The 13,259-nt window shown below is 31.5% G+C and overlaps 1 protein-coding gene and 1 long non-coding RNA gene across 2 annotated transcripts in view; one reads left to right on the plus strand and one right to left on the minus strand.

Annotated features, from left to right (window-relative positions):
* LOC127737694 (uncharacterized) overlaps positions 1–13,259 on the minus strand; it is a 221,441-nt gene that overhangs the window by 107,846 nt on the left and 100,336 nt on the right. The gene's annotated exons all lie outside the window — the stretch shown is intronic.
* On the plus strand, positions 3,860–9,824 carry LOC127737690 (uncharacterized). Its single transcript, XM_052248550.1, has 4 exons — positions 3,860–3,905; positions 5,192–5,359; positions 7,507–7,542; positions 9,542–9,824. The coding sequence occupies exons 1-4, from the start codon at positions 3,893–3,895 to the stop codon at positions 9,700–9,702; spliced, it is 378 nt and encodes a 125-aa protein (XP_052104510.1). The 5' UTR covers positions 3,860–3,892; the 3' UTR covers positions 9,703–9,824.

Genomic DNA, 13,259 nt, shown 5'->3' on the forward strand with positions numbered 1-13,259 from the left:
TTGTCATATCATTTTGTTAGTGCCTATTGGTGTTAATCCTGAGTGGTCAGTGGTATATACCATTGCAATCTTGTCACATCCTTCTGATTATGTCTTGTGCAATTAATCTTGATTTGTAGATAGTGTGTACCAGGTAAATTTTAACAGGCAAGACGTGTAACGTGCTCCTGTCAATTCCAGTTTATGCATGTTTTAGTTTGTAAGTATGTTGTACCAGGGAAATCTAGTCATGTCCTCCTGTCAATGATTTGACTTTTTTGTGAGCTGTTAGTGTTGTGTACTTCAATAAATCAAACCATGTCAATGTCTGGTTATTTTTCCATGATCTGTAAGTGTTTTGTAATACAGAGATATCTAGCAATGGCCTCCTGTTAACGTCAGGGGATTTTTTGTCATGATCTGTTAGTGTTTTGCAACAGTGAAATTCTGTTCTATATTTTGTTCTTAAGTTCATCTCTAGTGGTGAAAGCATTTTTTTAAGAGTTCTATACCAGTCAAATTTTGTGTATATCATGATTGGTGACAGTTTTGGAGGATCGTTTTAAGAGTGTGACGGTGTCATACACATCTTCATTTCAGTGTTATTTAAAACGTTGTTTTAAACGTTGACTCATTTCACCAGTTTTGAATGTTTTTTTAATTTCTAATATAAATTTAAACTGAGGGTGGGAACATTAATGAATTATGAAATTAGTAAATACACTTATTTATGTCACTTTGTGAAACTTACAGTGTCAAATTTTTATATTTTTTTTCAGTCCGTCTGTCAAACAGACACAAGGACCAACGGATGACCTTCATCTTTTTACATCTGCTGATAATACTAAATTAATTGGCAATTGCACTGCAGATGTTACATTGACCCCACCTTCAGGATCAACAGGAAAATTCAGATTCTGTTTCAATACATTTCTTCCAAAGTATGTATTACTAAAGATAAAATTAAAAAGCTATCTGTTGATAATTGAGATTTATTTATGAATACAAAGATAATATTTCTTATGTAGAACGCAAATTCGTACCATAAAATAAAAAGATAGTCTTATGATTGCCAATAAGACAACTCTCCACCATACATCAAATGACATAAAAGGCTTTTAAGTATATGTCACCGTAAGGTCTTCTACAATGAGCTAAACCAATATCGCATAGCAAGCTATAAAAGGCCCCGAAATAACAAATGTAAAACAATTCAAACGAGAAAACTAATGGCGTGATTTTTGTTAAAAGCAATAAACGGAAAACAAATATATATCTAACGATAGGGGCCGTCTTGACCTTGTTGAAGGGTATAAATGATTCGTTCATTGTTGAAGACCCTACATCAACTGTCAAGATGAAGAACAGGAATAAAAGCCCTGTTCATTGATAATTTTCTATGTTTTCTATGTATTTTGTGCGATTTTGTCCCATGTACATTTACTCCATATCCTTCCATTTTCTATGATAAACAGCAGCAATCGACAACCATAGAATTACAGGGACATTCAGAATGTAGCGGGGTAAAACATATTGTGGGCGCACCAACACTCCCTAATTTGGCAAAGTGGTTTTAACAGGACGACATAAGAACTAACTTTAAGAAATAGTTGAAAATGGGTTAATTCATCAGATCGATACCAAAGCACAAAAAACAACTAACAAGCAAAAATGACAAAAAATACAGATCTGCCAGTACTCGGAGTTACTGAAAGCTATTTTTCAAAGCTAATAACAACTAATAAAAAAAATCATGTATTTAAGACTAACATATCAATCAATACATACACAACTTCCAATGAATTTAGAGTTAAAACGTCATTAACAAGCAAAGAAAAACATGACCTTGTGCAATGTCAAAATTAATGTATCAACAGATTGCAGAACTGTGAATGTACACATGTGTTTATCCATTATATGTAATTGGGTTTTAATTTTTTGATTAAAAAATGAATATCTATATTGAAAAAAACAATATTCAAAGATCTGATAACAGTGTTGAATTGGTGACCTTTTAGAATAAGTTTATATAAAGGATCAATCAAATTACCCGGATTGTATCTAACGGGATCGTTATTTACAGAATGATATGTTAAGATTTCAATGGAACAGTCAAAATTTCAAACTAAATCTGTGTGTCTATAAAAGAATTTAGTACAGGTTTTAAGTAATTTGTGGTATCGAAATCCTTGACTTAATTATGTACTAGTAATACAAAGATTACGTTTATTGAAATCTAAACCACAGACACGGGCATAGCAAACGAGTTGGGATAGTTAAAAACCATAAGATGGTGCCAAAGGAACATCATGGTCCAAAAATGAAAAATGAATTGGTAAAGAAAAATCGTCCCTTTCGTTGTAAATCTTTGAGTTTCCCCGTGTATAACTGAAATATCAAAATCTAGGAAAGGACAGTTATTTTGTTGATATTATTTAAAGTAAGTTCCTTTGTGTGGTTTTTGGCAGTTTATTTAAAACATTGGTGATTATTTAACGAAAAATTATCATCAAGAACGTTTATGGTTGTTGAATTTATCAATTAAACGGAATTTAGATGGGTCTTTACTGAGTTTGGCCATGCACTGTGATTCATAACAGTACAGGAACAATTCTGCTATTAAAGAGGCGCAATTGGTGCCCATAGGAATACATACAACCTGACGAATCGTACGTAGCGGTTGTGGAGGAGAAAATTTACCGCATTATTCATGTCATCACACTTTCATTAAGTATATCTAGCATCTTTACCTTTTTCATTACAGAAGAAGGTTAGTCAATTATTGGTTACTTAATATATCTAGATAATGTATTGGCGGTTTAAATATTTTTTATTACCATGAGTAAAACCTGTCACTCTCTTCATCCTATTTGTCGTAACAATTATTGAGAAATTTCACTTTTAAGATAAGAGTAGATATCAACTAAGTAAAGGATATTCAATGTGTACATATTATGTACATCTTACTACCCATATTTTGTTTGTTAATTATACATAAATTTTGCATAAGAAGGAAGATAAATGTATTTGTTTAACTTGTTATTATGTATAAATGATAACCTAAATATCTTTTCATGAGAAATTAATTGTCTATATTGGTACCACGTTTTGAATTTTATGTCATCTTTATTTTTATAAAACCAGAAAGTTTATGGTATCACGATAAAACAAGTTTGGAATGTCAATGAATATATATATATATATATTTTTATGTCCATGATTCCACTAAATTGAACTAAAAAAGATCATATGTGAAAAATGAAGCATAAGTACAATAAGATATTTTGCTATTGTTAAAAAGCTTAAAACCATGGCTATAAACTCATCATAGATACCAGGATTTAACAAAAATACGCATTCATGACCCAACATTTCGAATGGTTTCGCCAAATACAGCTAAGTAATTGATTCCTGGGATAGAAAATCTATATTATATATCAATTTTATAGAAAATGTTATGACACATTTAAACACATCACATGCATTTATTGATTTGTTTTCCAATAACAAATCTTTTGATATCAGTTATACCTTATGAATTGATGTAATGCCTCAGTGATATTCATGGTAGAGTGCTGTCATTGAGAGTCAGAGGTTGTGGTTTAAATCTCAAAACTAATTAGAAATTAGAACATTTAGCAAATACTAATATTAAACAGACTGAAGTTTCAAAGGGTGTTTTGCCACATTAGCATTTTGGAAAGGAAAAGCCTCTTGGATAATTAAATTAATATGTAATTACCCTTAAATATACTGAATTAATGCCACCTCAACTCCATCATGTAAACCCATGGCTGAAAGTTTCATCTTAAATGTCGTTTTAATTGGTCAACGTTTTTCTCCTGAAATAAACATTTATTATTTCTCTATTATCAGTATACCAGGAGAAACTAGATGTTTTTATGTGATATACATGGATTATACTGGTGAGTATGATAAACTAAAGTCATATTACCAGGAACTGATTGTCATTTAGTCTGCAATATCAAAATTTGTGCAAGAACTGTTGGACTTTGTTTTTTTTTTTATACGAGTTCTTACCACATATAATGTATTAAAGCCTTTCAACTTTTTTTTATTCAAGCGTCAATAATGAGTCTTTTGTAGACGAAACGCGAGTCGTCTGGCGTACAGCATGATTTTTTGGTATCTTTGATGAGTTTATTTTGTTCTTATCACTGCTTGTGAAAAAGACTTTGAATACCAATTGCCCAAACACTATTTAAAACTGCAGTATGGATTCCACATACTGTCATAAAACAAATACTTGATAAACTTATTGAATAGACTTTTTTTCTAAATCAGGTCTTTAAATCGTATGTTGTAATAATAAAGGACTAGCTTTAGTCATAACAGTTATGATAAACATTGTTCCTGGAATAGTACAGACATTATCTAGGCTTTCAATTTTTAGCTTGACGTTGTTTTGCTCGTAATTGCAATAGTTATTGTCAAATTGTTAGAAGTCTTATGGGTTCCAACTACACACATCTAATTGCAGGGCTTTTGTGTTTACTATTGTGTATTTCCTATCATAGAAAAATATCAGGAACTTTCTACAGCAAATGCTATTTCTTCATGATTGATTTGGCTAATCTTTTATGCTCTTTCCTGGTCAAATAGCTCATCACGTTATGAAGTATATATACTTCTTGGCTTTCAAACTTTTGGCTTTCGGTTTCCTGCCTAATGAAGACAAATCAAGAAAAACGCGTAAGACGCAACTAATTTATTAAGTATTGTCGTTATTCATGAAACTTGTTCTGGTATTATATTCTTATATCTATTCTGGTGTGGTAGAAGTATTCAATAAACAGCTGTGGCTACATTAGCTAGCTTCCTTTTGTAGTAAGTAAATTTTGACCCTGCTTTACATAGCATTCTTAGTCTTTGATTTTTCTGAATCAACTTAGTGGTCATTCTGTTGGAAACTTGTTGACTATGCAGTTTATTATTTTGTGAATTTGCTTTACGATAAACTGTCTAAATAGACAAAAGGTATGTGTGTACTTTAAACATGTCGTCGAGTTATTTATCAAGTTAAGGAACTTGATCCCTGTGTTTTGCGTTGTTCTTCCTTATTTGTACATTTATTACTTTGGAACTCGTTGGTTGGTGTGATCCGTTGTACTAACCAGTAATTTTAATTAGTTTTGTTGCTCCTTTTGTGTATCAATATATGTATAAACGTGCGTATGTTTCGTTCTTTTAGCTGTAACAATAAGAAACGAAATTTTCCCACTTGGTTGTACTGACTACGAGGATAAAAGTTTTAGCTGCCAAAATTGGAACAATTCTATTGGAATATGTAAAACAACTTACGGTCCTGTCCATACAATAGCCAGGCACAGATGTCCAAGATTCTGTACATTATGTAAAGGTAGGTAATTATGCATGCTTGATATTATGTAGTAAAAGGTATTTCTACGACTGTATATTCTTAAAGTATTCAGCACGACCGATGTATTATTTCTATATTAATTTCCGTTTCGAAAGCGTTCTGTTTCCACTGTCTGTGACAAAGAAAATTCAACTCACCTAGTCCTATTCCTTTGACCTTAAAGAATAGTGGTTTTTTTTTGTATCATGAGCTGTTAAGCAAATTGAAATAATATTTTAAACACCAAAAACACATAAAACATTGATAGCTAATGATAAAAGAAGAAAACAAACTATCAAGGGGAGGGGGCTCTAAAACTATAAGATGAAGAAACACAAACAATGACTAAAAACAGACAAGACGAAAAGACAATGAAGACTCAAGAAAACAATTAACAGAAAACTAAGGATTTGGCAACACGAGTTCCATCAATGACTGAAAACGGTCTCGGCTGTCCCGGATCAGTGGCCAGTTCATCTTCTATCAAAAGATCATGGCTTGTTCTTCATACCAAGCGAAGATCCGATCATAAGTTTCATTCGGCAAGATCAAGAAATTGAGATAACGACGAATGGAAAATATCATTTGGTTCAATTTATATACTGTTTATGAAGTTTTCCTTATAAACATAAAAGAACAATTCGATGAAACAAAAAGCACACATCCTAGATTTAACTGTGATGTTATTAAATGTCACTTAAACGTAGATAAGTTCCGTGTAAACTTGGTGTGACTTGGATAAACTTATTCTTAAAGGTTATCGATTAAACCCTGTAATATGATTTTTTTTATATTGTCTTTAATAGAACGAACATTGATTTTGTTATTAATAAATTATAAATATGTATAGTCCTATTTCCGTTGAGACTTATGTTTGGCGATGCACAGGTACAAGGTCATCCTTTTCACTGACTGGTTATAAAGTTTTTAAACCGTTAGATGTACATGCACCGATTGATATTTTAGTTTGAGATTTGAGTCTAGCTATGGAGCATACGAAATTGCATAGTTTGCATCCTCAACAGTTTTCATTCAATAATAAAACATTCTCTATAAAGCGAAGCATGAAGTTGAAGTATAATGGTGGGTTCTTTGATAATTCTTCTCGAGACGATCCTGTAGAGGTTTTATACATAGGAAACAAGTTGTTTTGCTTTTGTTTTTGGGGCCTATTATAGCTTACTGTACGGCTTAGGTTTTGTTCATTGTTGATAGCAGTGCGGTGACCTAGCTGTAGGTGCTGACTCGACTTCATTTCGTTTCTGGTAGATAGTTGTCTCATTCGCAATCATTTCACATTCTTTTATTTTCATCTCTAAGCCGATGAAAAATGGAGCACATTTGTTACCATTGTAATGTTGACTGTCCGTTGAAAAACAAACCCACCAAACGTAACAAGTAGGTTGTCAATAACAAAATCCAAATTGTTAAAGTTTAGAACGAGGAGTATTCATGTAAAGAGTGGATAACTTAAACTAATGAATGATTATATGTACTCTACACAACTTGATTATTTTGTTTTCTAATTCTTACCCGATGTATCCTTTTCCTGATCTGCTGATGATTTTTATATAATCAACGTGTGGTTTGTTTGATCTCATTTCTTCATTGGTCGATTATGACGTCAAATTTTCTTGCTTTCCTCTGAATTTTCTATTGTAACGTCACGAAAAAAGTCGACCATAGACGTCACATAGAAAGACCACATCATTTTGCAAATCATTCGAAAAGAAGGATTAAGATTGTCTGTATGTCGTCTAAAAATCATTAGAGAAACAGATTTCACTACCAAATTTCGTGCAATACGATATTTATCCACTCTCGACAGTTAGATTCTAAATATTTAAAACGATCGGCAAGCCTAACGTCTTAAAAATTTGAAAATCTAACTATCTCGAATGGTGAAATATCGTATCACACTCGATGTCGAAGTAGAAAGTACAATTTTGTCATTCATAATTCATCATGCTTTTACAGAGTGTAAATAATGTTTTTATGTATGTTTCATGAATATGTAACATAACGTATGTATCTGAAGGAGAATGCTTCTCTAACGTATATTCCAGAAAATGTATAAACCTAACGTTTTACGTATTCGGACAGAGTGTTTCAATAATAAAAATCGAATATGTTATATCTATTTGCAGGAGCACCTCATTCACAACTACTTCCTACAATTGCATGTGAGTCAACTGTTATTCACAAATTAAAATTGGCTATGCGCACCATCTTTAAAACTAAGAAAATACGCTATACTCAGTTACAAACAACTATGACTATTGCAATTTCTCATTAACAATCGCTCCTCGTAAGTACATTGATTGTTAAGTCAAGCTAGAGATGTTGGACCTTTTAATCATTTCCTTCTAGTTGTTCAACATTAAGTGCACAATTATATATAAAAAAATATCTCTAAGTTGCTACATCGAATCGACTCTATTTGACAACTAATTTGAGAAATATGATGTGTATTGATTAAATGCATATCCCTTTCCATTTCAAGTTGTCAGGAATAAAAATATTTTCAAGCATGGAATTTTCATTTCAGTGTTAAAATAAAGTTCATGGTTCTAGCTCATTTATTCTGTAGCGCCTTTGTTTGACATTGCTGTCACACTGATTTTCTATTCGGATTTCGCCCGTCAAATTTTTTGAAAGCAATCATCACTTCCAAAAGTACTAGACGAACTGGTACCAAACTCGGTCTTTTAAAGCACTTAGATTGTGTATGGAAATGTAATAACATTATAATATGTCCTAGGATGGTGAACCAAATATATTAGTTACTTTAAATTGAACGTAGAAAATAAACAATTTTTATTATTTTCACCAGAGTTATGCCACCTACTACAGTCTAGTGAAATTATATTGGATTTTGGATAACTTATTTTCGGATTCTCTCTCGATGCCAAAACGTTTGCTGCTGCTGAATTTTTTTTATTTGTAAACTACAATAATCATTCAAAGGGTATTCATAATCATTAGTCCATTAGATTAACATTGCCGCTAAAACAAGTCTAGACATTTTATTAAAATTTAGGAGTTTTCTGAATTTAAAGGAAAATAACTTGCATTAATGGCCAATTTATTTTTTTTAAAAGGTCAAATTTATTAACCAAAATACACCAAATCAATTGGGTCATTACTTGTGGACTTAGAAGAGAATATTTCTCGACAGCGGTGGCCTTTTAACCGATCATTTCAAATCCGAAAGTATTAATGAAGTGCAAAATTCTAAAACTAGGTTAAGCTCCAACAATATTTTCTTAGTTATCTTGAATATAAGTTTCCATTTAAATTATTAAGTTTTTAGTCTTTACAGTGTATCATTCCGGTGTATAATTTCTGTTTAAATGAAAATGTTTTCTAATTTCAAGTTTATTCCAACTTTATCATTGCCTTTTTTTTATTTTCTTAAATTAATCATCTAACATTTATCTCGGACTTATAAAAGATGAATTAAAGAAGTGAAAAAAAGCTTCAAGAAAAAAACGTACGTCTGTTCTTATTTATAGTACTAGTTTGCGTTTGAAATTAAATTTCTAATAAAATGAGAGTTAAATAACCGTATATAAAATCATCATAGATATCATGACTAAGATTTAATTTTGTACGCAAGACGCTCGTTTTGTTTAAAAGATTCATCAGTGACTCTCGAATCAAAAAGTGAAAAGGCAAAACAAAAAAAAAGTTGCAGATAATTGATGAACCCAAATGGTTTTGCCAAATATAGCTAAGGTAATCTATTCCTGGGTAGAAAATCCTTAGTATTTCGAAAAATTCAAAGTTTTCATATCAATGATTATTCATGTTAACACAGTAGTGCTGACTACTGAGCTGGTGATAGCCTCGGGAGAAAACCTACACCAGCGGTTGCATCGACACAGTGGTTGTTAATAAACTCATCATAGATACAGGATTCAGATTAAAATTGTGTACATCAGGTATGCGATTCGTCTAAAAAGACTCACCGTAGACGCCCGAAACAAAAAGTTAAATTTGTCAAACAAAGTACGACGTTAATCCCCAAGGTTTTCTAAAATACAGCAAACCCTCAAAATCAAATATTGATAAAAAAAAAACCAAAAAAAAAACCCATAGCAGAAAAATACAAACAAATATCAAATCAATACAAACCACGACTTAGTTGTTTATATGTAATTTATTTTTGTCTACTTTCAGCCGGGACTTGTGGTGATATACTTGGTATTGACTGCCAAACCATAAATATAACCAACATATGCAGCAACACATTTGGACAGAAGTATTGTGCAAAACATTGTAAACAATGCAAAGAATCTGTGGGTCGACTGCCAGATATTGGTTCCTTGTTTGGACGTTAATAAAAATTGGAAAAAAAGTTTATGGATGTGCGTTGAATACAGATAATGTATAGAAATTATATATTCCAAAACCTTGAAACTTTAATATGAACGAAATATTAAGAATGCTTAAAGTCGGTGTAGTGTCTTAAAATAAACTTTAATATTTTTCTTTTTATATTGGTTCACTAATATGCATATGTGTAATTGTTATGTAATCTTGAAATGTGAAATAAATAAATAAATATTAAACATGCATAAAAAAAACCCGAAGCAAGAAATCCGAAGTGATAGTATGATATTACAAATAAATTCTTTAATCAACCAGTTTCACATAAGCGACTTATCAACGCTTATCTCGAAATCCTATGCGAGTTTGAGTTTAAATCCCGCGATAATTAACGATATTATACGTGACAGGGGGCTACATCAAATTGACTCTGATATTTAGCAACACAATAATAAATCAACTAATAATACACATCTCTCTCTCTCATGGTGTATGCTTGAGATTATTTAAGTTTAAGATATTAATAATCGTTTATTTGATTAACAAATTTAAAATAAAAAGATGTGGTATGATTGCAAACGAGACAACTATCCACCAGACCTAAATGACAGATGAAAGCAACTATATATCACCATACAGCCCTCGACAATGAAAAAATCCATACCGAATAGTAAGCTCTAAAAGGTCCCGACACAAAACAATTCAAACCTGAAAATAAGTCATCTTGTTGCTAACAGTTGTGTTTTAATATTAGTAAAATGTTTTTTTAAAAGTATTAATCTTGTAATTGCTTTCTTTTGCTACTACGCTATGTACATTGCAGTATATCAGTTTGATTTTTCTTGAAAAGAGAAATGTATTTGGTAAAAAGAAAATACATTTAATTTCAGTTCTGTTCCAGTATCAATTCGCAGTTTTTCTGAAATATTTTTTGCATCTTCGGCTTGTGACATACAGTAAAGGGGTTACGGCCTACATATAGGTCTAGTACTGTAAATTCAGAAATTATTGCGTGCATTTGTTATTGCGATTTTGTCATTTTAGACTAAACTGTGATTTTAATTTTTGCGGTTTTGAGAAAAACCCTGTTTAATTCTTATAAAAAACTTCAAATTGCGAGTTTAAATTATTGCGATTATAACCCTGTCGCATTTTTCGCAATAATAAAAACATCGCAATAATTTCTGAATTTACAGTATCATAGACTCGAACTTTTAATTGTCTTTAAAAAAAAAACCAGGTTACTATTATAGTGACTTTTGCGTGAAATTTTATGGGTACAAGGACAAGTTACCGGCATTACTAAATAATCGAAATTTCCACTAATAGTAGTATGGAAGTGTAAACCAAAATTGATAGAATTTGTCCTTATATCCTTTGTCAAAGATGTAGTATATATTGTGATATGTTAAAAATATGAAAAACACAATGATAGGTCACCGAGTTTTGTTTTTAAGCTACAGGCTATAAAAATATGAAACATTTTGTATGGCCTATACAGAGAAAAATTTTAAGGTATCATTATATGAATATTTGAAGGTAAAATGAATGATAGAATATCAAAATAAAATATGGGAAGATATAGCTCTTATAAAATGCTTTCAGAATACCAACAGAAAAAATTAACATGTAGAAGACAGGGCCTCGGCTCCGTGTGGAAGACCGTACTGTGACCTAAAATTGATAACTTCTTATACATTGTGACTTGGATTGAGAGTTGTCTCATTGACAGTCATACCACATCCTCTTATTTGAATGTACATCTGTTTCAAATATTTCTGCGTCAGTGATATTTTAAACGGCCATGATAATGAAAAGAGATATTAAATCAGTTTTAAAATACGTATCAGAATTACAGGTTTATCTTTAATTTCAAACATCAGACTATAATACAATGCATTCAATACCATTTTAATTTCTAAGCTATGTTCATGATCGAGTTCGTCTATGCAGAGATTCAGTCCCAGCAACCAGAGTAATTTTCTACATATTTTCAACTTTATCATTTTTCATGCCATTAAAATTAATTGAATATCCTATATTTACCACGCTTTGCCATAAAAAAAGATCAAATTGCTGAATGACCCCCCTCCTAAATTATTAAAATATTCCCAGTGGCATTAAGTACCGTACTGGCCATGATAAATAAGTATAAATTAGGTACTAGGGTTAACATTTTAAATATCTGTATAATGGGATGACCATTTGATTTTTAGGGGGGGGGGAGAGATGTTTAGAAAATTATTATTCTAGTAGGAGTTAAAAATAAATAAATAAGACCAGGCAGGATGGAAACGAATAATCTGCAGGATGCAGGAAATAATTGTGTACAAAAGTTGAATAAATCAATCAAATAGTCGCCCTTTATCAGTAACTGTATGTATAGATAAGGGTTCGTTTTTATCAGATGTCACCTGGTGAGATTGTACAAGGTAAAACGAGGATTCCACATGGCTAATTGACTTCTTAATTTATGACCTAATACTATGTAGATGAAGTGAGCCCCGCTTATTTATCTAATTTATTCTTCCCGTTAAGTGAACGACCTCAGCGTGAATTTGTGACAATTAAAGGTACAATTAAAGCCAGGCGGCTTATCAGATCGTATATTACCGCAACCAACAACACAGCAGTAGTCCGTTTTAAAATCTTTAAATGTGTCATTGTTAATAAAGTTGTCTCGTCAATATAATTTTTATATTTTGATTCAAATGATGCCCATGTTGCTTTGACATGTAAACGCAAACATTTAATCAGATGATTTTTTTTTCCAAGTCTGCATGGTCACTGCTTATCAACCGTTAGCCCCCAGTTGATGAACTCTCTGAAATTATCGCGTGATTTCATAGTTTGGCTAATTAGATTAGACATGCGCAGTTAAATGTGAAACTGGTGTATTCATTTCCCTCACTAGATTGTCCCGTTTTGTCCTTTTCAATATTTTACTCTTGTTCTTGACCTTCTCGAGATTATTAGGGAACACGTTATTTATTAGCAGCATTACTCGTCGTATTGCTGTTTAAGGTGGTATGTGTGTAAAATGTAAAATGTAAAATAAAAATGATAGATTTTTCTCAAACTTTGCACAGTTGATCCCTACAATATGTACATATTTTAGAAATGAAATACTTATATTATAAGTTTTAAAAAACGGAAAAAATAAAGGTCACCGTGCATATAGGAAAGGAAAACCTCATTTTGTTTTGGGTTCCATGGAAACTTTTTAGCAATATTTCTTGAAAATATTCAATTTAGAGATAGCTATTGACTCAACTGGTGGCAAAAAAAAAAATAACAGATTTTCCTCATACATTGTGGACTTAAACTTAATTACATGGGTATTTAAAAAACGCAAAAACATTTGGGGGTCAGCGGCCATCAAGACATTTTCCACATACTGAAAAATAGGTGCAAATAGGCTAATTTCTGAATGAATATATAGGGAAAATGGGCAAAAAAACTTCTTTGGTTGAATATTCACAGTAAACAAAATGACAGAAGTTTCTCATTTTATATGATTGAAAAGATGTCTGTATTTTGTAAAACTGGAATAAAATTTGGGGGTCAC

Source organism: Mytilus californianus, unplaced genomic scaffold (assembly GCF_021869535.1).
Source record: "Mytilus californianus isolate M0D057914Y unplaced genomic scaffold, xbMytCali1.0.p SCAF_4, whole genome shotgun sequence".
Taxonomy (NCBI): domain Eukaryota; kingdom Metazoa; phylum Mollusca; class Bivalvia; order Mytilida; family Mytilidae; genus Mytilus; species Mytilus californianus.